The 27,427-nt window shown below is 29.2% G+C and overlaps 1 protein-coding gene across 2 annotated transcripts in view; it reads right to left on the bottom strand.

Annotated features, from left to right (window-relative positions):
- Window positions 1–274: 274 nt before the first annotated feature.
- Window positions 275–27,427, bottom strand: part of LOC142325267 (mitochondrial proton/calcium exchanger protein-like) — a 71,779-nt gene continuing 44,626 nt past the window's right edge. Inside the window, exons 5-12 of one of the 2 annotated variants that reach the window (XM_075366797.1) lie at window positions 26,704–26,907; window positions 22,140–22,397; window positions 20,208–20,363; window positions 19,935–20,060; window positions 13,615–13,746; window positions 11,022–11,242; window positions 8,296–8,446; window positions 275–7,473 (exon numbers count right to left, since the gene is read on the bottom strand). In XM_075366797.1, coding sequence (XP_075222912.1) covers window positions 7,120–7,473; window positions 8,296–8,446; window positions 11,022–11,242; window positions 13,615–13,746; window positions 19,935–20,060; window positions 20,208–20,363; window positions 22,140–22,397; window positions 26,704–26,907 — 1,602 coding nt within the window. In that variant the 3' untranslated portion in view covers window positions 275–7,119. The remainder of the gene's footprint in view (window positions 7,474–8,295; window positions 8,447–11,021; window positions 11,243–13,614; window positions 13,747–19,934; window positions 20,061–20,207; window positions 20,364–22,139; window positions 22,398–26,703; window positions 26,908–27,427) is intronic. The other variant, XM_075366798.1, reaches the window with a different exon arrangement.

The following is a 27,427-nucleotide window of genomic DNA, read 5'->3' as shown; positions in this document are numbered from 1 at the left end:
GACTGACTCAAGTCCTAAGAAGTCTTATCAGAACCCAGTTCTATTTACTTATAAAATGTATGCATCAATACAAAATTTTGAGGGGATTTGGTGCAATTACTTATTACAACTTTTTTTGTAAAATTTAGCAGAAATTTTTGAGGGAGGTAATAATAAGAGTGTGCACACATGACAATTTAATAACTTTTTTTTTGGAGGGATGAAGAATAAACTTAATTCTAGAAAAAAAAATGCTGCTAATATTTTGAAATATCCTCAGTCCATATAAGTACAATTATGATTTTAAAACTTAATTTTATTTTTGTAAACTGAAACATATGGATTTTGTTTACATTTTTACAATTAAATAAATATCTGAAGAGCTTAAAATATTACTGAACATTACATGTTATGATACATTCAATACCAGATTCAATCTTGTTTTAGACAGTATTAATATAATCTGGACAAACTCTATTATCCATGTTCTTCTGATAAAGGTAGTTTTCACAACTTTAACTTGAGACTTCTGGCTGCCTTTTATCACACAAAATATCATGCCCTGTCATTATACAAAATTACAATAAGAAATTAAGTCATAATTCTTTTAGACATGGAGTAAAATGTGCAAGGCAGTGGGAGAAAGTCTGAATAAAAATAGAGGAAAATTTCTTCTAAACCTGTTTGTTTTGCTTTTAATCACAAATGTACAATATCCCTAATCTCAAAAACTACCAAGAAATACTGATTATCCTTGACAATTCATTAGATGTGGGTATATGTTTTTATTTTAATTGTGAATCATAGTCATGTATTAAAAGTTAAATTGAATTATCTAATAAAAAAATACAATAAGTGTATTACATCAATGTTCATTGTTAAAATATAACACATCTATTTACTTATAATCCTACATAACAGAAAATATAATATATATATAATAATAAATAACATTACACCATTAAATATAATGTAAATATATAGCACTTCACAACATACTTATTTAAAAATAGAATATTTATTTATTGGGGCTGTAACCAATATTTATGCAAATGCTTTTGTTACAACATAAATACAAATTTACAACCTGAGATACAAAATAAATTTTCTCTTTTTTAAACAGCTAATAATAAAAATAATATACAATTAATTACATCACAAAAACTAACAAATGATCACAGCGTTATACCAAATTATTCATTTTTTCACAATAATTTAAATTGTGCAAGCATCATATAATATAAACATTATACTATAAACTACAGATATAACGTATATTTGAACATTAATAAGTGTTAAATTTTAAGTATATTTTTATTAAAAAATAAAGGTTATGTGTATATGGTAAAAACATTATCAAGAGCAAATGCAATAAAGAGAATAGTATACTACTACGTGCTAATAAAATATTTAATGGCATACTACTATATTATGTACAATTAAGATGATAAATTATGCATAGAACTAGATTTTATGATAAAAACATCAACAATGGACTATGCTTTTATGGTAACTTGCATTGCATTTATGTAAACAGCACCTGCAATAGCCAAACAAAATGTTTACACAACAGTGATATGACACAGTAGTTCTGATGATTCAACAAAAATCTATAATTAAAAATAAGTTCATTGAAACAAAACTAATCTTCTGTTTTATTATTCATAAGAAATTAACAGCTAATGTAAAACCAATTACATAAATTTAATAATAAAAAAATTATATATTAACTTTACAAAATGAGTGTTATAAAATATTACTAAGAAATGTGTTTGGTTGAAATTATTATCAAACAGTATAATTTAAATTAAATATCAATCTACACGTAAAAAAGGAAAAGTATCATTGCTGAAGTGTAAAAACTGTGTGAACAGTTAAAAAAAAATCATGCATTTATTTTACTTAAATTGTCAAAGCTATTAAATCACTGTTCAATTTTTAACAAATTTTTCTACAAATAGAGTATGTTAATGATCTTGTTGGGATAATAAATATTTATCCTTCAGTTTAGTCATAAAGCCAATCTTACAAAAAAGAACTAATTGATTTCATAGTTTTATTGTTGATTAAATAAGATAAAAATAAAATTCACAGTACTTTCATTAAAATTATGAATAAATCTCAATGATTTGTATTTAAGTTATATAATAATAATAATGGTACTCAAAAAATTAAAATTACTGAGTCTTACATTTTTTAAGTGTTAATATTGATAAAAAACCCTGCATACTCATGTTACAGGAGTGTTACAATTATAAAATGTGTACCTGTGTAAATACTGTTTAATAAAGGAAAACATTATTTTTGTGATTATACCGACCCAATTTTGTTTAACCTGTTTTTACATTTTGAAGCAAATGAGTTGAGGATGTGTTTTGAATGAAGAAAACTATTAAACATCTAATGACTTCACATACAATATTTCATGTTTATTTATAATTTGCCTCCACAAGTCACCTTAATTTATGTCAACATTCTTTGAAATTGCCCTATCAATTCATTAGAATGTCACTTAAAAAAGATATTTTCTTCAATGTAAATATATTTCTAGTAATTCTTCTACTGCAAAACAAATTATTATATTAAAAAATTTCAATGCAGTTTTGAAGAATGATTGTTTACAGTAAATGTTTTAATATTATGTCTATGTTACCAATATTTTTATTGCAAAATTTATAGTTATTTGTCATAAGATTATCTAAGCAATTGTTCATAACAACTGAAAATTTAAACTCTTAAACTGCCCATTTCTAATACCAGCTTTAAAATCAGTTTATAAAATAAATCAATATATTCAGTTGTATCTATGAATGTAGCAGTCCAATGGGTTAAAACTCTACCAGAACTGGAAAATCCTTATAGTAGAAAGCATAAAATATTAAACTAAACAATTGAAGCATTGCAAAATCCTACACTGTAATCAAGTTTAACAAAAGTATTTTTATAAAACTACAAAAAAAGTAGGTTATAAAATCATGGGTTAGAACTTATTAACCATTCAATTTTCATGCTGACAAACAAATAAGTCTTGTTTATGATGGTGTTTAATTTATCTAATACCTTACATGAATTTTTTCTATAAATTGATGAAAATCAACTCTGGCAGTTATGGTACATATATATATATATGGATATGTAAGTATTTAGTAGTATTTTGAAATAATTTATAATATTGACACAATATAACTTAACACAACCAGCCTTTCATACTGTGCAGTCATTAAAAAAAATTGAATGTACTTGATGTATATTTAAAAACAATTTTTGTTTACTACGTACAATGTATTGTTAAAAACATCCTTTCCCAACCTTTTTTTATGTATATCAACTTTCATAGTTATATATAGAGACCAGATTATATGCAACATATAAAAGCTTGAAATATGCACCTTTAAATAATAAAAAATAGTAATTTTTTGTTTTTTTACTTCAAAATCAGCATGCAATAAATAAGTAGTAAAATAACATATTGATAAATTCAATAAATAACAATTATTTAAAATTTTGTTACTTTTGTAAACATAAATAATCAGAGATACTGTTCTGCGGGTGGTAAGTGTGCTCTAAGAGCTATGCAGCTAATAGATTTGGCCGGCTACAACATTAGATTTCATTTATTAACAAGGTACCCTACTGAAAAATATTGTAAATATAGCAAAATTATGCATCATCACTAGATTTTAAGGAAAATATGCAATAATTGGTGAGAATGGGCTTAATATGCAAATGCATAAAATCCGGTCACTACTTATATAATAGTCAATTTAAAAATTATTTAGGGGGAACATAATGGGGGATCCCTAATATTCTATAAATTTTCTAAATAATTTTTATTATATCATAATTTTTTTTTTGTAACAAATAATGATTTGCTTCATTACTGTAATAAGTAGCATGGTTGGGGGCTGTTAAAAAGGCTACTGTAATGTACATGAATAAAAATCAAATACATCAGTGAATAATTGGTTACAATATAAAGTTATAAAGTTAAAAAATTCTGTACTTCCTGAATAGCTATCATGTGTACAAGAAAGGTAATAAAATTGTCATCTTCTTTCCTTAAATGATCAAAGACCATTGCTGTATTATGTAAAAATTCTTTTTAAAAGAAATTACCATAATATCAGTCAAATGGTCATTTTAGGCAGACTATATTAAAATGACTTTAAGATGACAATGAAATTGAATCAGTAATTTTAATTGAAACAGATTTACTGTTTATATATAGTTATAGTTTTTAAAATTAATTTGTCTATTAAGCCTGTCTTATAAAAACTTCAATCTTGATAAAGCTGATCATCAGAACATTACTGTGTTCATATTCTACCATTAATTATAATTGGTAAGGGAACATTGAATTAGTAAAACCTCAGATATATTAATTCAAGTCAACAGTTTCATGCTAGTGAGTATTAATCACCTAGTCATGCACACCTTTACAGATTTCTTTCATTCAATAAACCATCCAGCTTACTTATAGTACATTTTCTATGGAAATGTTTTCTATTTATTTGTGAAGAAGAGAGGAGAAAGTGAATAGGATGGAAAGATGAGGAAATATGGAGGGTAAGTGAGGAGAAATTACGAGTATAATAATGAAGGGAAAACTTGAGGATAAAACTAGGTATATAAAAATAAACCCGGTATGTAGAAAAATGGAGGATTATATTCAGTTTAATGTCAGATCAAAGAAAATCCACACATTTAACTCTTTTTTTTTTTAAAGACAAATAAGATGACTCATAACAATGGAGTTTAAATTTTACAAATGCTAAAGCCAAAATTAACATATTATTGAAAATGCAAAAAAGGAGTAGAATGAATATGAATATATAAATATCTGCAATTTTTTAATCATAGTGATTTATGAAATATTAAAAATAAATCACAAATAATGAAAACTGAGAAAAGAAAGTTTATAATTGATTATTAACTAAAAATCCCTTTTTTGGGCTAATTGGCTGCCATGTACATTTTAGACAAAAGCCATTAATTAAAATACACCTCTAACCATTGTATAATCAATATTCAATGTGTATTTATTACAGAAAGTTCTCAGAATGGTACATTCAAATTGGAATAGTTCATTTGTTTAAGGTTAAGAGTAGGTAGAAAGTATTTAATTTCATATTATGTCAGAAACAAGAGAACAGCACTAAGTAATTCATTTACAAAAACAGGAAGTAAATAATTCATTGGAACAATAGTTATAAAATCATGTAATTTATTTTAACTCTTCATGTAAGATGAACTGTTACCTAGCAATTTTTTTTGGCTTTAGATGCCATAGTGCATATATAGTTTTTTGGAGCTTATTGCTCGACTTTCTTTTTACATTGCTTGATTTAAAATAAATTATATGACTGCATATTAGCACTTTTGGTTGAAATCAGAGGGGGCGGCGATAGATATTTTTTAATAAAATCACAAATGGTTGTATCATTGTATAAAATATCCAAACCTATTTTTTGATTAATAAAAGCTACTACAAACAGAATAATGCAGTAACCCAGTGATTCCCAAACTTTGCACCATGGTCTCTTCATAGGGTTACCGTAAAAATTGTAAAAGCTTTATAATTAATTCAACCAAGACATTTATAATTATTAATTTAATGTTAATAAGTAAAAAAATAATGAAGATAAACAAATTTTATTTATTTTTATCTCTTACTTATAAGTAGTCATACTTTAACTTAGTGTAGAGCGCCATGGAAAAATTTTAATTGAGAAAGGGCACCATGACTTGGAAAAGTTTGGGAACTACTGTACAACAGAATGTAATAACCCATAGACCTAAAAAAGAAGTTGCTCTACAAGTACAGTACTGTTGAAAAATTTAAAATTGAATCAATAAATTTTAAGTGATAGATCATTTGCTGGCCTCCGTGGCAGCATCTCGGCCTTTCATCCAGAGGTCCCGGGTTCGAATCCCGGTCAGGCATGTCATTTCACACATGCTACAAATCTTTCGTTTCATCCTTTGAAGCAATACCTAATGGCAGTTCCGGAGGTTAAAGAGGAAAAAAGTGATAGATCAGAATTGATCTATCAATTAAAAGGTTTTCACTTAATCAGTTTTTGCATATACAAAAACTGACCAGAAATCAGTTGCATCAATTTTTGTTGACATCTAAGGACAAAAAAATACATATGGATTCAATACTCAAACTTCATACACATAAATGCATGCTAAATTGGAAGCTGCTTTTAAGCACCAAGGTTCCACACTTATGTTTAAATAATGTTAAATGAGAAAGATTGGTATTTTGCAGATATGTGTACCCCAAAAAGATAATACTGAATATACTGTACTTTCATTATTTTCCAAATTCCAAAAATAGTTACTCCTTGGCTTTCCCTAAACCTGAAAATGGGCTGATGAACTTGATTACACAATTCAGAAAATCAACAAAACTTTTATTATTCTTTTGCTCAATAATGTAGCAGGAAGTAATTTTAATACTAATATCTAAATAAAATTTGTTGATTACAGGGTTATCCTTGAACATAATAACTGTCAAGCAACCTTTCCAGATATTGGTACACACATTAAGACATTAATAACTCAAGTTGACCACTTCATTACACATACATACAATCATTTAAGTGAAAGCTTTAATATGAATAGCATGCACTTCAAACATTTTTAGTAACAGAACAATATAAATATTTTCAACTTTACCAACTATATATCTTTTAAATAAATAAATATTTAAATATCAGTTAATGTAAATAGTATACATTTTATTAATAAAAAATAAAATTACATTGTATTCACATCACACAATCACTGTATATAAATAAAATAAACTTTTCCAGGTACCACAATGCTAATGTTGATTAATAACAATGATCACCTTAAAATAAATTTTTTAGTCCAAAATTCAATCAAAAATAGTTATATTCTTCCTCTCTATATGCATTGCTCTGGTATGAAAAAATTAAATTTAAAAAAAATAATAATAAGCACTTCACAATACTAAACTTTTATATAAATACCAATAATTGGAAATTTTTTTATACTATGGAATTATTACAATATTTTAGCAGATTACGCATACTCATTTATCATGTACATTTATGTACGTATATATAAATACATATTTATCACTGAAAAACAGGATTTCAAGTAATTTTATCATAAATTTTTTGGTGTAACATTGTTACTTTTTGGATCCATAATGTTTGGTTTACTTTCAGAAGTTGGTTTTGCAATTGCAGCAGCGCGTGATTGTTTCATTGTTTCTCTTGATATTTCTTCAATCGGGGAACTGCGTTTTTCTTCTGTAACATCAGGTAATTCTTTTTCAAATACATTTTTTAAAACGCTGCTTGAATTTTGTGGCATAACATCAACGGGGTCTTTTTCTTTTAATGTTTTTTCTAACTGTTCTTGTAATGTAATTTGTTCTTCCTTTTTAATTAAATCTATTATCTCTGTTATTTGTTTCTTATTAAGTTTTAAATTTTCATTTCCAATAAGTTCCACCACCTATAAAATAAAAATCATTACATTCACATCTAAATACAGCATTGAAACAAAAAAAAAAAATAAAAATATATATATATATACACTTATTAATGTGAAAAATAAAATGAGTTAGAATAATGATAATGAACTGATTGATGAAGAAAATCTAATTTTAAAATTAATATAGAATGTTGTACTGAAATTCTGAACACTCTATCAAGGTACATAATAAAAAATTAGGTAATTCAAAATACTTCTGCTATATTAAATTATAAAAAAATTTCCTTTTACTACATTTTGCTGCATAATATGACTGTTGTCCCCACAACACAATTACTTTTTTTTACCTTGAACTAATCTGAATTCTGCAATAATTAAAATTTGCATAATGACTGACAGTCATTATTATTAATGAATTTTTATTAAATTAATTTAGACTAACAGTCTAAATTTTCAATATCACTAAAAGGAAAAAAATACTCATATGGTGAAGCAAGGAATGCAGTTTTGTAATATTTTAAAACTTAATTAAACAACTATTTTCTATTATGAAAAAGTTGAGTAAAAATTGTTTTACTTATTGTTATTCTGTACATATTCATTACACATGCACAATAAATGTGTATGTACTCTAATCCACTGTTATACATATGCTACATAATTATTTGCAATTTTATTAAACCTATTGATAGCTGAATGAATTACTGATAATTAATTTTATATATTTTTATCAGCGATCCTGGGCTATGATTTTTGTATGAATATAAAATGTAAATGTAATACATGAAAATGCTTTTTGTTATATATATAATAATGAAAATTATAATTAGTAAATTTATCTACCTTGAGTACAGTATCTACTCTTATAGCACCATCCTGATCAGCATCCATTTTATCTAACACTTCTGATATTCTATCCAAACGAGAATCATCAGGAACTTTTTGAATTTTCCTGATTACACCAATTAAGTCATCAATCTTTAAAAGTTCATCTCTGAAACAATTGACAAATTAATAACGTATTAATTTAAATCTCAAATTTTAATTATATTATAAATTGTTAATTATAACAATTGTCAATTGTTAATTATATTATACAGAGTGTTTATAAAATGATGGGCTGGCTATACTTTTTCAGATTCTACTTGTACTGTAAACTTAACAAAAAATATCCTTTAGGAAAAATGCCAATTTCTCCTTCGTTCTCCCCCTGTTTGCCATTTTGTTGTTTTTATATAAAAATGTATATCTCAAGTTCAGATAGAGATTCAATTTCTTAGTTCAATTTCAAAGTGACACTGTTCATATCCAAGGAATATAAAAAAAATCCAGCATTATTTAATACAATTATAATAACAAATAATAACTACTAAAATAATTAATTACTTAAAATTAACAGTAAAGTTAATAAAAATTAACTATTACAAATAATAATAAATAAAATTACTGAGCAGAGAAGGATGAGGAATAGATAAGTAAAGTATCATATCTATCAACACAGAAGATTTCCTTTTGTATGGATAGTATATAAAAGGTATAACATATAAATTACATGTATCATTTGTACGAGACGAAAACCGAATCATTTTATGAAGTAGCTTCTATATATTTGGCATTCACCTATCTTTTTATATGTGCTTAATTACATCTGATATTTAATAAAAGAGTTCATTTAAGAATCTTGCTACAATTACAAGGCATCCATTGGCTCAATTGGAAGTGTTTGATGCTAAGCATTTTAAGTATGCCATTAAATATTTAGGTATCAATCTGCCATATAAAAAGTGAAAATAATCCAATTTGAAAAACATGATAAACAATGCTGATAACATAAGCAGTATTTATACACAGTAAATATTATACTCAACTGACCTTATACTAGGTGTGTAAATATGAAACCGGATTTGCCCATAGATGGTCCTAGCTGTCAATGTAGTTACCGTCAAACCGCATCATTAGTGCCATTATCTTTCTTTGACAGCTGATAAAGATTTTCAACTCATAACAATACAATTTTCATACAACAGCATAGTTTTAATTTCAACTCATAACAATACAATTTTCATACAACAGCATAGTTTTAATTAGCGTTGAACATGTCAAGTTTTGTACCTACAAACTACGATTTGTGGACAGCATTGATTTTCTGTCACCATTTAAAGAAAACTGTTGCAGAATCGCATCAAATGGTTGTCAAAGCTTACAGTGAGCATGCTCTTAGTAAATCACAGTGCTTTGAGTGGTTTAAAAAAAAATTCAAAAGTGGTGATTTTGACGTGAGAAACAAAGATCGTGGAAGACCATAGAAGTATGAAGATAGTGAAGTGCATTGTTGGATGAGAATGATGCTCAAACACAACAACAACTTGCAGATCAATTAAATGTCACATGAGAAAACGTCTCCATATGTTTGAAAGCCATGGGGAAGATCCAGAAGATGGGAAAATGGGTTCCACATGAACTGAATGAAAGACAGCAAGAAAATCGAAAAAAACCACTTGTGAAATGCTGCTCACCAGGCACAAAAGAAAGTAATTTCTCCATTGAATTGTAACAGGTGATGAAAAGTGGATATATTTCAAAAATCCTAAGCGTTAAAGATCAGATCAACTCCAGGCGAACTGTCAACATCGATTTCAAGGCCAAATCGCCATGGAAAGAAGACAATGTTTTGTGTTTGGTGGGATCAGAAGGGTATGATCTATTATCAGCTGCTAAAACCTGGCAAAATTGTTAATACTGAACACTACCAACAACAAATAATCGATCTTAATCAAGCATTGCGTGAAAAATGACCAGAATATCAAAAAAGGCAACACAAAGTGAATTTGCTTCATGATAATGCACAATCACACACAGCAAAATTGGTCAAGGAAATGATTGAGGCATTCAGTTGGGAAATACTTTTGCATGTGGCTTATTCACAAGACTTGGCTCCGTCCGACTACAATTTATTTGCATTGATGGGACATGCACTTGCTGAGCAGTGCTTCACTTGTTATGAAAATGTACGAAAATGGCTCGATGACTGATTTGTCTCAAAAGAACAACAGTTTTTTTGGCGTGGCATTCATAAATTGTTATAGATGGGGAAAATGTATAGCTACTGATGGACTATATTTCAAATAAAATATTTTTTATCATTTTTATACAATAAATTTGTATTTTCTACATAAAAATTCCGATCTCATATTTACACACCTGGTACATATAATATTAAAATACATACAATAAATATTCAATGAAAATTAAAAATCTTTCAATTAAAAGAAATCACAATTCATTCTCATACATATCTAACTAATTAAAATATTTATTGTTAATAGTAACTTAAGACAAAAAAGTTTTTTTTTTAAATTTATACATTTATTTCTCTATATTAATTTTTGTACTCATCTTTATTAGCCAACTAATTAATATAAAACAAATATTGCATTAAATAATTTAACTGATTCTAACACCAATAACATTTAAAAAAGTTTATATTAAGATATTAGGTATCTTTCATACAATACAAAAATTAATATAAAATAAATTTGTAATAATTCAACGAAAACAGAACTACTGACTTAACAACTTGTGAGTCCTTTCCATCCACCTTCTGATCTTCAGATTCCTTTTTCTGCTGGAGTGTTTCAAGGTCCTTTTTAATTGCTTCTTCTTTTTGTTCAAGTTTAGCAACATGATCATCTAATTTACCTATTAGATTATTAACAACTTTAAACAACCTCTTTGCTCCCTTAGATTCTTTAACTTCAACGATGTGAAGTTCTTTTAGATCTTGAACATCCTAATTAAAAAAACAAAAAAAACATTATCACTTTAACATAAATATAAAAATTATCAGGACAAAACTGAAGAAACATTTGATATACAAAAGCTTCTTAGTGCATACTTATCAAAAATATCACACTGTATCATACAATCTACAAATTCTTGCACATTTGCTCATTCAATCTCTCAAAAACTATTTGGTGAAACTCAAAAACAGTTTAACTTTATAATGTTAGGATGAAAACTGAATTTAGTGTCAAACATGTCTGTTTTGAAGCCAGAACTTGTGAACTGTTAATAAATATGTTAATAACTCATGATAAGGAATTATTCTGCTGAGAAGTTTTAAGAAATGTGTCACCCTATTTATAGTTTACATTGATTATCTCTATCATAGATAAGATTCAATAAGTTAATTCTAAACTAGCATATTAACTCAACACAAAAATTTAACCCACATAAAATTTAACTTATTTCAATTAACAACTCAACTCTTTAGTTGTGACAAGAAAAATTTGACAATATGGATCGAAAACGTCCTAAGTATATCACATCAACCACGACTTAAATATCAATTAAATATCAATTCACAAAAACATAAATTTTCGTAAAATATAATAGCCACAACATCCCATTATGTACATGAATAATCAGCATGTCAAATACATGATTATATGTTAATTCACTCTGGTATGGTGTGATGTATCAAGAGATATTAAGGAAAATAAACTAAATTTACAAGAGTAAATAAATATTACACCATTAATACTACACTGAAATTAAAAGCTTCATTTACTTCACTACACATTACACTATAGCATCATTTACATCACTAGAAAACAAATTACACCATCACTTTTAATACATTTAAATTAAATAAAGATAATATGTCTACCAAGATTTGTATTTACCTTTTGAGAAAGGTTACGTCTAGTTTTACCTGACTGTCAATCAATTAGCTACAAATGTGTCACTGAAACAGGTATCACAGGCAGGTATTTTCACTAAATCTCGCCAATAATGCTGGCTCCACACTCCTTTCATCTCAATCCACAGCATCATGGATCTTTTTAGTGGGAGTGTGAGGCATGACTTACAAAACCAATATTAAAAAAAAAAAGACAATTTACCAGCAGTAATTAATCCTTTCCACAAAGATAAGATCCTTTCCGGACACTAGATAGTAATTCTGTCCAACACTCAGGAGACTGTCAATTCAAGATGTTAACAGTGCAAAACTGATCAATAATTTATGTTTTTCAGTTTAAATAGATGCTACAACACAATCTCTTTTCCTCAGGAAACTATTTTTGAGAAATTTCCTAAAAGATAGAATTGTCACACCTCTGTGTGGGAAAAAGCATCAAACTGAACTATAATCCATTCTATAAAACTTTTTTTGTACAGAAGCTTCAGTATAATTAAATTATGAACAAATTTAAATTATATAACAACATTTTATAGTAACTTTGCAGTCTAAATAAAATAATAAATTATCATAAAAACAACATAACAATATTGGGTTTGAAAAAGATCTCTTGGGTTTCAAGAACAAATATACTTTTTATTTTGCAACCCTCAACAGTATTTTATGCATAATTTTGAAGTGAAAACTATTAAGTTTTAATTTACACATTCTCTACCAGGAAACAGCTGCATTATACACTGTTGCACAGGCCAAATTGTTATGCACAAAAACTGAAGCCTGTAGTACTACAGCCTTCAGTACTACAGCATCACCTCAAGAGAAAGCACAGTCTGTGTACTGGTTCGTAAAAACAAAACCAGTGTTTTTTTTTGGGCCTATGTAAGTAATAGTATAGCAGGGAAAAATCCAGTCACTTCACCCTGTGCCAAAAAAAATAACAGCAGCCATGGAACTGATTCCCGCAGACATGCTCACCGGAGTTGGAATCAGGGCTGAAAAATGGTGCTCATATTGAGTTACACTGAGGTAAAAACAGGATCTAAACTTCGTACTTTCATAATAAAACACATACATTTGTAACTCTAAATGTAATAAAGACAATTAAATTTAACACCACAAAGTTATTTTTTGGACATCTGGTATAATTTTTTAAAAATAGCTCAAGTATAAACAATAATCAAAGCTATTTATCTTTTCTGTTTCACTAAATTTCCAATAGTAAATATAAAAAATTAACATGTTCCTAAATTTGCTAAAAGTTATTTCAATGCAGATTAAAGAACTATATTGGAACTTATATTTACAAGAAATGTCTTTTGTAAAATGTCTATTTTCAGACAAAATAGTAAATTCTTAATTTATTTTAAAAACGTAGTCATTAGATAACAAAAGCTTATAACACCTTGTTTTGAATTTAATATACATAACTAGTCTGTATTAATAAAATAAAAATTAATTACCTCTTTATATTCAGCAAGTTCCTCTTTCAATTCATGAATTTCTTCCTTCTCAACAATTAACTTCTTCTTCTCCTTACTTATTGTATCCAAAGCATTCTCTATTACACCCAAATCTACTGATGTAACAACATCCTGCAATTTTTAAACAAAATTATGCTTAACTACATTAGTTAACTTAATGATATTAGAGAAAAGATAATTAACAATATTTATATAATTTTGGCTACTGAGTGAGGTGTAGCTACAAATTAACAGGACTAATTACTTTGTAACTTCTGCGTGACCATAGTAAAGCAAATAGAGGGTAGATACTGGTCTATGTTTACCCTCCAGCTATCATTAAATTTCCAAGTACAGGTAACAAACAGTTTGGCAATAGTTTTTGTTCAGGTGGACTGTTTATTTCAGTTCTAGCAGAATAATAAATACTGATATTTACATGTCAACAAGAAAATTTAAAATTTGTTATAAAAACATTCTGTTTGTACATTGTGGAATATCTATAGTGTACTCTAGTTTTTGATCTGGTTAAAAACTTTATAAAGGAAAAGGAAGTGGTTAGACATGATTCATACCAGCTAGCTGACTCCTATATCAAATAGAGGTGTCAACATTATGAACGCTTGAAACTGAAAAAAAGTTACTTACGTATTCAAGAAGTTGCTGAATTGACTAACATTTATAAAGAAACTGATCTGCCAGAATTTACATGAACCATCTTAAATCTTAATATGAAAAAAAAAATGTACAAAGATTGGTGTTTAGACTTCTTTCCCTGGAGTAAAAGGAAACTTTGAATATTTGTGTTAAAATCCTCAAAAACACTGAGAATATTTTAATTTTATTCCAGGTTCTGCGATTCGAAGGGAGAAATTTGTGAAACTCCTGCTACTTAAATTATGTAAATAGTAACTTCTGACAAATCATGGATATTTTATATAAGATTTAGAAACTAAGCAAAAATCTATATACTAGAACACAAAAACAAAAGAAAGCAGGATGAGCAAGTCCAAATTAAAAGCAACTACCTTTTTTTTAATACCTGAGGGATTCTCCATAACTGAGGGGTCCATAAACTTTATTATTTATGGCTATCCCTGAAAGGGGGAAGCGCTGTTAAATTAATCGATTCAATTGATTTGACTGCGCAGAACTATAAAAGTGCATGGGAGTTACTCACTAAAAGATTTCGAAATGAAAGGCTCATTATTGAGCATCATATTAAGGCTTTGTTTGATTATCCAAGTTAGACAAGGATTCAAGTTTTGCTATTAGACAAATGATTGATGAATCTAACATTCACATTAGGGCATTAAAATCTTTAAAACAGCCTACTGATACTTGGGATACTATGTTAGTTTACTTGTTAGCTACTAAATTAGATTATAATTCAGTAAAAGAATGGCAAATTCATGCTCCTCCTAATCGTGTTGCTACCTTTGCAGAGTTTCTGGAATTTCTTGACAAAAGAGCGCAAACGTTAGAGGCTGTTGCAGCTACTTGTCAAGGAAAATTTAGTCTTGCTCAACCAACCAAAGCAGAATTTAAAGGTAGTCGTTTAGTTAATAAAACACAGAATTCCGTTCATTTTGCCACTGAAAGGAATAACGCAAAAACAGATAGCTGCCCGATATGTAAAAAAACCCATAAAATCTTTACTTGTGCAGAATTTCATAAAATGTCTCCGCAAGCACGAAACAGTCAAGTCATGAAATTAAAATTGTGTCTGAATTGTTTAAGACAAGGGCATAGGGTTAAAGAATGTAAGGTTACTAACTAGTCATTGTAAAGTATGTTCTAAAAATCATAACACTCTATTACATAACCCACAGGATATTCAAGAAATATAAAACCAATCATCAAGTACGACAATTCCTACATCAGTTTCATGCACTTCTCAAATCAAAAACCATAATTTGTCTCAAATTATTTTAGCTACTGCTCTAATTGAAATATTAGACTCTTTGGCACACCTTATACATGTAGAGTGTTACTTGATCCTGGTTCATCTGTTAACATTATGACAGAAGCGCTTTGCCAAAAGCTGAAACTCCATCGAACACATATCGAAGCTCATGTTAGCGGAATCAATAATGTGCGTACAGTTGCTAATTCACGTGTTAGTACTACAATTAAGTCACAATTCTCTAACTTTCAAACTCAGTTAGACTTTATAGTGCTGCCTAAAGTTACTCAAATGCTACCTAGTTCAACAATTGATACTTCAAAATTGTTTATTCCGCCTAACATATATTTAGTTGACCCATTTTTCTACCAGCCGAACAAGGTTGATGCTCTCATTGGAGCAGAAGTTTTTTATCACCTTCTATGCGTCGGACAAATACGATTGGCAGATGGGAATCCTATCCTGCAAAAAACTTCCTTAGGTTGGATAATATCCGGAAACATACCAGAGTCTTCACATTCAGATGTTCCATCCCTACACTGGTGTCTTGCATCATCATCATAAGATGTTCAACAACAAATTGAAAAATTTTGGTCTGTTGAAGAATTGCATTTCAACATGTCCGACCTTGTACCTTATTGACAAGAGAAGACGCAGTTTGCGAGAAAATCTATTGTCATATAGTAAAGACAAATGAAGAAGGAAGGTTTATCATTCAATTACCAATTAAATCAAACATCATCAATTTGGGCTCAACTCGAGAGATTGCATTAAGACGGTTTCTTTTATTGAAAAAACGTTTAAACCGAAACCCAGAATTAAAGCAACAATACGCCAAATTCATGAAAGAATACGAAGACCTCAATCACATGAAGTTGGTCAATGACGACGAGGTACAGAAATCAGGGTACCACATTCCTCATCACGCTGTCATCAGGGAGAATAGTACTACTACCAAGCTTCGAGTTGTGTTCGACGCGTCTTGTAAGTCGGATGCTAATTGTTCATTGAATGAGTGTCTAATGGTTGGACCTGTGGTTCAGGAGGAATTATTCTCCATTGTACTACGATTTCGCTACCACATCTATGTAATGATCGCCGTTATAGAGAAGATGTATCGACAAATTCTAGTAGAACCACAACAGACACAGTATCAGCTAATTTTCTGGCGAGAAGATTCATCTCAACCGATCAAAATGTACAGATTATTGACTGTTACATATGTTACAGGTTATGGAGCCTGTGTGTACATAAGAAGTGAATATGCAAACGGTCACACTGAAAGTCGGTTGATCTGTTCCAAAACAAGAGTCGCTCCAATCAAGGCGATAACGCTGCCAAGATTAGAGTTATGCGGCGCTACGTTAGCATCAGAATTGGCTCAAAAAACATTATCGTCTTTGAAGATTAATGTGATCAAAAAGTATTTCTGGACCGATTCAACGATAGTTCTATCATGGATATCATCTATCTCCACAAATTGGAATGTTTTCATTTCCAATAGAATTTTGAGAATTCAAAACTTAACAGACATCAGGGACTGGAGACATGTTTCAAGCAGTGAAAACCCAGCTGATCTCGCTTCAAGAGTTATTAACGCTAACCAACTGATGAATTCATCATTGTGGTGGAAGGGACCGCCATTGGCTATCAAAAGATTGCACTTGGAATAGCCTACAGGATCTTCAGTTACTTCCAGAAGAGGAGCTTCCAAAATATAAATCACAACTACGTGTCTTTGTTTCAATTGATAATAACAATTTTATTTATAAGTATTCATCATTTCATAAATTACAACGTGTCGTTGCTTGTATCCTAAGGTTTGTCAACAATTGTAGACTAAAGGACAATCAATATCGTCTTTCTGGATGTTTAACAGTTAAGGAATTGCATAATTCATTATACAAAATTGTGCACATAATTTAGACTGAAAATTTTGGTGACGAAATCTATCGTCTTCAGAAAACAAAGGAACTTAACTCAAATAGTAAGTTAATACAATTTAGTCCTTTTTTAGATAAAGATCAACTTCTCAGGTTGGGCGGAAGATTACAAAACTCGATGCTTTGTTACGACCAGAAGCATCCTCTGTTACTACCATCAAACAATCCTATCACAAGATTGATCTTGAAACAAGAACATGAAAGATTGTTACATGCCGGACCTCAAGCTGTGTTGGCATCAATACGACAAAAATTTTGGCCTCTTAACGAACGAAGGCTTGCCAGAAAGATAATACACGATTGCATTACGTGCTTCAGAAACAAATCAAGGGCAACTGAACAGATTATGGGGCAACTCCCCACCAGTCGAGTTCACCAGCTTCGACCGTTTCTGCATGTTGGTGTTGATTACTGTGGACCTGTGGAAATCCTTCAAATTCATTGTCGAGGAGCAAAAACTGGTACAGGTTACATTTCAGTTTTTGTCTGCATGAGCACACGAGCTATTTACCTGGAGCTGGTGCAGGATCTAACTACAGAATCATTCCTGGCAGCATTATCAAGATTTACATCACGAAGAGGCAACTGCATTCAGATTTTTTCAGATAATGCAAAGAACTTCATCGGAGCTAGAAATAAATTACGAGACATGTATGTCTTACTGTCATCAAAAGACCATCAAGATACTGTTGCACAATCCGCCAGCAAAAATAACATTCAGTGGAACTTCATTCCGCCTCGATCACCTCACTTTGGCGGATTGTGGGAAACGGGTGTAAAATCCGTCAAACATCATCTGGTTAGGGTCGTAGGAAAGACAAACTTAACCTACGAGGAATTAAGTACAGTTTTATGCAAGGTAGAAGGTTGTTTGAATTCCCGACCACTGACTCCTTTATCCTCTGATCCTTCCGATCTTAATCCCTTGACTCCAGGTCATTTTCTAATAGGCGAACCAATACAAGCAGTTCCAGAAAAAGATGTATCTCAACTCAATATCCACAGACTTGATAGATGGCAACGCATCTCCCAATTAACTCAACACTTTTGGCAGAGATGGCACAACAAGAATTCATGTCTGAACTTCAAGCAAGGGTAAAATGGAGGAAGACCTCACAGAATGTAAAACCAGGTATGCTTGTGGTAATTAAAGAGGACAATACTCCTCCAATGGCCTGGAAATTAGGCCGTATTATAGAAGTTTTTTCTGGGAAGGTACTTATTTTTGTTTATGTTGACAACTGATGTTTTCAAGGGATGTTGTGTTTTCAACGCGTTTTGTATTCCCGCTCATATACGATACATGTGTTTGCCTTGCTCTGTTGGGAGCAAGGCATACTATTCAGTTGAGTCGCGCTCCGGTTGCCGACGGCTGCGCATTCAGTATTACAGTCCGCTATTCAATCAGTATACTTTTTCTATGAACATAGTCATATTTAGTGCATTAAGTAACAGTTTATATTCAATTCATGTAGTTTATAATCAATTGTAGTATAAAAATAATTCAGGTGTTCAGTGTTTTTTTGTAATAAATCAGTTTATATATACAGTTCGTTGTGTTAATTCAATTTAATATTTGGGACCTACCCCTACATCTTGTAATTAATAAAGGGAGTATAATTACATGTTTCATAACAGGAGTGTATTACATTGTTACTATAAAATATCTGTTTCTATTTTTCTTAATGCTATGATTCACATAAAGCATCTGAGATACAAAAGAGTCTAGATCTAGAGCTGGTTTCTCAAAGAAAAATGATATTCATTTCTTTGAGAAACCAGTTGCCTGCAGTGAACTGAATGAAGACATCATTGTAGATCTGAATTCAATGGGCTTGGCATACCATTATGCAAAAGTATGTTTGGCTCTGTGAAGAAGGTAACAGGAAACTTCTTCACTCCTTACTTTCTTGAATAAGCCTGAAATGTGATCTTGTTTTCTTGAGAATGGCCTGCATCAGTTTTGGGAATGGTTTTTACTTCACCTACAATCTTTTTTGCTATGTTGACAATCACACACTAACATAAAAAATATATATACATTTTGCAAAAGTGTTGTATAGTGGGAGGCATATAGCTGTGCAGACTGCGTGCGAGAGAGAGACTGATAGGATGGGTGGAACATTCAGATAGTCATTCCTTTATGAAAACATCTTATATAGCTCCGTACACTTACACAGTATAAAGTTAGTATAACATATTTTTAGGATAGTTAATAGTGTGGTAAGCCAGCTGTCAGCCTATGTAGATAGCAATATACTGCCTGCTATATGATGAATGAATTAAAAAAAACACAAAATTTTTAAATAAAATAAACCTTACATAAATATACTGGCAGCTATAATTATTGATTGGTGCTACCATACGGATATAATGATAAAAACCAAAGTGTTAATGACTAAGGATATACAATAGAACTCTTTAGTCTTTCACATGATTAAAATAAAAATATATTGATATCAAATGCTTACCTCTTTTTCCTTAGCTGCAGTCTTCTCTTTGACTGGTGTGCTAGTGGCTGATAATATCGGATCTTGCATAATTGGAGCTTTATCTTCAACAACTGGGGCTTTATCAATAATTTCTTCTAGTTCTTTCTGTTAATTTCAAATGTATAATGAATGAAATTAAAAACATGAAATAATACAACCATTACTGTAATATCTAAATTTTCAGACTAACATATCACATGCACAAAAACAACATCAATCATAAAAAAAAGAAAAAAAACACTTCATGCTTACCAATAGATCAATTACCTTAGCCTCCCTCTCCAGTTCTTCATGTTCTTCTTTTCTTTCTTCCCTTATCCTCTTTACTTCTTCTTTAATAATTTCTATCTTTGTCTTATTATCCATTTTTCCTTCCAATTCACCAAGAGCTTCTTTTGCTTTGGCAGCCTAAAATAATAAAAGTAATTTATTAAGTGTATTATTCATTTGACATTATAGAAATTATTCAATAAACAGATACTATATACATTAGATAATGTTAAAAAAGGTGGTATACACAGACAATATTATCACAAAAAAAAAACTGAAAGAGAAAAAATCAGAATTCATATTTGGAAACAATGTTTCACTGGTAATCATGAAACAGTAGAATAAAAATAGTAACAATAAGGCTTTACGTGACCGTTTGGGCTATCCAGGCACATTGAAGGAAAAGTATTTCCTCTAGTGATTTAAAGTCACCTTACCTTTACCTTTATACATTAATCTACACTTTACTTTTTAATAATCACCTACATTATAAAATGTTAAATTTTTTTTTTTTTGTAAAGGTAATAAGAGTGTTTTTCATTAATGAAACTTGTTGAAATTTTACCAGAAGCTTAATCACATATTCTTTTGGTAAGAACATAAATTTGAATATGAAATTCCATCTATAAATAAGAAAAATTCACGAAATGTTTAGCTCCTGTTTCAATAGCATTATCAGTACAACTCTAATACTGTATTAGTAATAATTCTAATCATATTTCAATGAAGAAATATAACAGATTAATAAACATAACTGCATTGTAAAACATTACTTCTCGAATTGTCCACTTTTTTTTAAATAAATTATTTTTAGCTTTTTATAAACAAATTCACTCTAATTTTACTCTGTAGTTAGCAGCACTGAACTACCTGTTCTTTGAACATCCAATTTATAATATGTATATTTAATGAAATCATTATCTACCATTGAATGAATAAGGTAATCTACACACAACTTTTTTAAAATGTTAATTATTTAATACGATAAGAATTATTATACAAATTTAAACAAAATTCTTCAGAAAGTAAGAGCTGCAAAGTATTTTGTTAGGCAAAACGATTTACTGAATTAGAAATAACCTCCATATTCATTATAAATTTTGAAGAATTCTTAGATTTTCTATTAAATTTTGTTTCCAGGTTCTGTGGATAGGATATAGAAAAAAAGGCCTAAGTGTCTCTGTGCAGGTCTGTGGTTCCTTCTTTCGAAAATTACACACAAATTTTTACCAATCCATATTTATGTAGAGTACTAGTTTACCTACAAACAATTGTTAATTGAGAACACATGTTAACAAACTGGGGATATAAACACCAGTAACTTTTTTGTAAATTTCAAGTAATCACAAAATTTTGTGTGGGGTATTAAATAAAAGCGAATTTTCAGTTGAAATGAATGACATTAAAAAATCTCCATAAGTATTGATGCTAAAGGGACCTTTCTAAAATTTGGTTTCTTTTTTTCCTATGTTAATGAAATTAATTTTTATTATCTCCAAAAAATTAAATTTAAAAATGACAGTATAATATGATACTACACTAGCAGCATTAAACTCAATAATTAATTAAACATTTCTCTTCAGTAAAATTTTACTTAAGTTCATATTTTTCTTCTACAGCAATATGTACATAATATTATAATTTACTTCACATGTGTTAAGTGATTGATGTTTATGCTGAATTGCATTAGAAAAATTGTACTGTTTTTAATCACAAGAAAGTGGTCAAAATTAAATATACACAAGAGTTTTTAATTAAAATTTTAAAGAAATGATAATAAAAAAAATATTTCACAAATTTGGACTCCTTTAAAACTATCTAAATTTTTTAAATAATAAAGGAAATTCATAAAATTATTTCCTTTAACAAAAAATGACAATATTAAAAATAAATGAATCAAATTTAATAACTTACAACTGAATCAGGTAAATTAGATATAGCTGCAGCCAACTTTTCAGTTGTTGATCTTGGTACTGCTTCACGAAGTATAAAGGCACGAGATAGCAATAACAGCGATGGAGGAACTTTTTCATTTAAGCTCAGATCCAACCATTGCTTCAACTGTGATTTTAGTTGTTCCTCTGACATTCCAAGAGCACGCATACCTCTAGCTTTGCATGCTTGCTGCAGTTCCCACAAATTTAAGGAATCAACACCTTCCTTTTGAATGGCCTAAAAATATAAGAACAAAACTAATGTTAATAAAAACAAAAATGAAGTTTCAATAAAACAAAAATGCTGGATTTTAAACTAAATGATAATATAAAAAGCCACTATCTTTCATCAAACAAAACTTTTTAACAAAAATAAGCTTATTTGAAAGCGACAGTGAACACTAAAGATATAAGATATAAGCACTCTTACTATTATTGCAGATGACTTACTGCTTAGATGAAAGTAACTGTTTATAAATGGTTATTTTGGTATATTATATACAATTGTGAGTAGTCACTCTTCCAAGCAAGTTTGTCCAAATTTAATTATTTTCAGAAACTATTTAAAATAGTATATAAGCATATTTAATGATTTTTTATCTAAAAGATCAGCAATGACATACAGAATAACCAAATTATTCAACCAGTATAAAACCACATAAAATATGATTGATATCCAGAAAGTTAAGTATAGTCTTTTTATTAAAACATAAACATAACTTTAAACAGAATAAATTTATTACATGGAAGAACATACCTTAAACTACTTTTCTACATAATTTCCACCATTATTAAGGTTCTTTGCATATATTGTAATGTTTTTCATGCCTTCCTTAAAAAGAATGGGCAACCAGTGAAAATAATCACTGTTGTAAACCCTTTTTTAAGCATCATCATCTTAGCGCTGACCAACAAGAGTCACTTGAGATAAAGAAACAAATAGTAGCCACTTGGCACAAAGTCAGGAATATAAGATGGGTGCTTCAATTGCTCTCAGCCAAATTGTTCAATCAGACTAAGTTTCAGTGCCTACATACAGATCAGCATTACCGTGAAGCAAAACACCTCCAAGACTAAGCACACCTTTCTTGTTTTGGATTGGGTGGTAAAGGTTTTCAAGAGTATCTCAATAAAACAAAGCATTTATCGTTTCACTTTTTGGGAAGAAGTCAACCAACAAAAGTTCTTATACCAGAAAAGCTGCAAATAATTTTTCATGTTAAAATGATGGGTTTTTTGAGATGTGTTCTACTATTTAATAGACCTCTGTTTGGATTCTGTGGCAATACGAGAGACGCAAGTTAATCATCAGTCACTATTTGGCTCAAAAAATAGACACCTTCGTTTTAATATTTGGTAAAAAAAGATTGAGCAGACTAATTGTTTGTTTTTATGAACCTCCATCAATATTTTTGGTACCCAATGAGAGCAGAGTTTGTGATAATCTAGTTTTTGTTATTATTTTATGCTGAACTGTTAATGAAATTTCAGGGAATAGTAACAAAAAAATTCTTAACATCAATTTTCTTTAATTTTAAATCCATTCGCATAACCAAATCATTATTCATAATGGAAGGGCACTTGTTTACTTGTCATGCACATTACTGTAGCTATCATTTACCTGTCGCACCCACTTTCTAACCATTCCATCACTCAGCAGCTTTTTCACTATAAACTTCACTAATTTGTCAATGAATATCAGCCAGTTCGACATTTCTTGCATTTAAAAATCAGATGAACTGCCTTAACTTCATATTTGGTGGGATTCTCAATTGACTTGAACGTTTTAAACAATGTGTATTCAACTGAAGAAAAGTCGCTGCACTTGTAGTGGTGTCTATCGAAAGCCAGTTAATGAAAGAATGAAAGAATGTAGCGTGCATGCTCAGAGTTGTGATCATGGTAGAAGGAATAATTACTTATTTTTTGGATATGCTCACCATACGTAAACAATTCTAAGTATAGCAATTCAGAGAAAAATTTTTTATTTCAATAACTTAGATTTTAAACCACTTATTCAAAGCATCTCGAGTGAAAGTCAAGACCTGGTTAGTAGCTACAAAATAAAGTATCAGTTAAAAATGCATGATTGTCCAATGAAGTTTTAAACTGATACTCTAAATCTATTTTTACATATTTACTAGGTTCTGAAAACTTGTTGGAATTTTTTTAAATCACAAAAGATTTTACTCATGCTGATTAAAAATAAATTTTTTATCTGTTTTGTGTGTGTGTGATATAATTTCTTTAAATAAAGAAATTCACTATTGCAAAGGTTATAGAGCTTACTTAAGAATTATTTTACGGCATTTGAAATTATATAAAAAAAAACACCTTAGGTTTTATAGTCACGAAAGGACAATTTGAACAAATGTAATCTAGGAGTAAAGTGTAAATTTTTACCCCAGTATAGTACAATAAATGTAACAATACATCACATTACAGAATCATATAGAACTGTTCAAGTAGGGTATGGTTTCATTTTGTTTTTTAGGGCTAGAGAAAGAATAACATGTTAGACAACTAAATATAACCTTTTCTACTCAAAAAATAGACTAAAATGGTTTAAAATAGACCACACAACAAATATACGGAACAGTTTTTTGTTCACATTGACATTCTAAGAAATCTAACCCACAGTATTTTTGTAATACACAAAACAATTACTGTAACTGAGATTTGTTATTCTTTTATCATTTCATGTATTTTATTTTATACTTTGCTACAGTAAGAATAATGTTTATTAGGTAGAGAATAATATAATTTTCTTTCTATTTTTTGCCTGTTTTACTTCAATAAAAAATCAATTTTTAAAAGCTTTTTACTTTTTATTGTCTGTACTTACAGTAATTTTCTAAGAATTAAATTCTCCACAAGTTTTGTTACTAAATCTTCTGCATTTATTAGTCATTTAACAAAGCTACTGTAAAATAAAACTAAAAAATACACTTGTTTTTCAATATTGAAGTAGAGTTACACATCTGGGACCTGTTTTATCCTATTCCCTAGTTCAAATTACTCAGAACTACCAACTTTACTGCTTAATTTGGATTCCAAAAATTACAGTAGGGCTTCTTTTTATTAGAAGAGCTGAAACTGGGTGAAATCTTTCGCTAGCTGTAACTCGAAAACAGTGTTTTCAGACCTATGTATACATGAACTTTTTTCATTATTTTCCCTTGCAGAACATGTCCTGAAAGTTTCTCTGTTTCTTTGTGGGACACTCTGTATAAAATGCAATTCAATGTAATTTCATCCATTCTGAAGATCTGCTGAAGCATGTCATAATGAAAAGTTAAGAATATTTCTGGTAATGGGGTTTGAGGTTGGATAAAGATTTTGAGGCTCTTACTTTAGAAGAGCAAGATTTTATTTCAAGAATGTGAATTTTTTTAGCAATAATATTCTGTCATTATTCTAAATTTGTACAGTAATAAATTCTTGATTTTCTCTTTTTTAAAAAAAATAATTACTGACAAAAACCAATTACAAAAACATAAGTAATATTACCAATGTCAAACTTAAATTAATCTGGAATATTCTCATGGGATAATTTATTACCATCACTACACACACAATTGAAGGAGTATAATAAAAAATAAAATTCCAGCCAGCAAGGTACTTCTTAAATAGTAATCCATAAGCAAGTATAAGAGACATACGCTAATCTTAATATGATGAGTTATGAACAAATTTGTTAAAAACAAAGAATAAGAAAACAAAAACATGATTAGGGCTGGCAACTGAAAAATATCTCAAAGGATAATAATATAATGCAATTCAATCAGTGCAATTTTATAATATAAAACCTAATATCATACACCATTAAATAAATGACTGGTTAATATTTCATAATAAAATTTGTATTTGAATGCACTGAACTTAAAAATTATTAGAAAGATTTCATTAGTAATTTTATTCTGTAACAAATCTTATGCAAATTATAAAATGAAAATGTTTACACACTATTTGATTATTTTCAAGATTGTTTAATGAAAGTAATTTGAGTTGTCAGCTTAGGATATTGACTTGCTTATACTTAATTACTATTATCAGTGAACAATCAAGACAGAAACAATCAATTACCAGCGAACAATCTTTGAAAGTACATATGGCACTTTCAAAGATTATCTTGCATTTTTTAAACATATTAATCATCATCAGAAAAATATTATTAAAAATACAACAAAATTAAAAAAAAATCTTATGTAATAATTTTATCAATGATAAAAACACAATTCTATTCACAGTTTGTAGAGGAATGAGATTGAATAAAGTTTAACAATGTGATATTAATTTAACAATGTTACCTACTTAAGTAACTATTCATTCTCATAAGTAATTTGGTGATTACAACCATATAACAAATTCATTTGATATTCTTATTCTCATAATATTCACAAATACAAGCATGTGCCATATGTATGGGATCTGTATATGTAGATGCAAGTGTAACTTATAATGATCTGTCTCAGTTTTAAATATAATTTAAAACACTCAGATTAACTACTGAAATACTATTTTTTAAAAATTAAATGTATTACCAAATCATCAGCAACCAAGTTTCTTAGTTTCATTCTGAGTTGAAATCGTAAAAAATTTGTAGTACCAAAAGGCTGGATTTCCAGCACACGACATAAGGCCATCAACTGTGGTCGTGGTAATGTATCTAGTGTGATTTCATCATCAAATAATTTAGAAAATTTTATTATTTCTTCTGCAGTCGTCATACCACTTCCTGATCGTACCTAAAAATAAAGTTTAAATACTGAAAAATTAAACTAATTACTAAAATTATTAATAAATATTAATTGTAAAAAATAACTTTGATTAATATTTTAAATGAGAAGTTTTAAGAATTAAAGACAATGAATGAAAACTTTCTGTGTAAGTTTATCAAAAAATAAATTTGAGGTTTTGCTGGATGAATCCAATTTAGCAGAACAAGAAATGATAATAATTTATTAAGTATTAACTAAGTTAAAAATAAAATCTATATGCTACCCTATTGAGAAGGCTTTCATCTGTATCAATATGTAAGATATACAGAGTGTCCAGACTAAAAGTATAAAGAATAATGGCCTATATTTAGAAAACCAGTCATATTCTCCTACATGTAGGCTCAATCGACAGGAAATCTTCCAAGATTTGTTCTGCATACTCTCAAGGTCAGTAGAATATGCGTGCACAGGCAAGCCAACTCACAATGCAATTGTAGTTGTAGTTAGTAGTCAGTTGACTCCACAACAGTGTGTGTTTTGGTTAGCA

The sequence above is a fragment of the Lycorma delicatula genome, chromosome 5 (assembly GCF_047948215.1).
Source record: "Lycorma delicatula isolate Av1 chromosome 5, ASM4794821v1, whole genome shotgun sequence".
Classification (NCBI taxonomy): domain Eukaryota; kingdom Metazoa; phylum Arthropoda; class Insecta; order Hemiptera; family Fulgoridae; genus Lycorma; species Lycorma delicatula.
The sequence above is the reverse complement of the archived record's forward strand: the minus strand, read 5'-3'. Positions and strand labels throughout refer to the sequence as shown.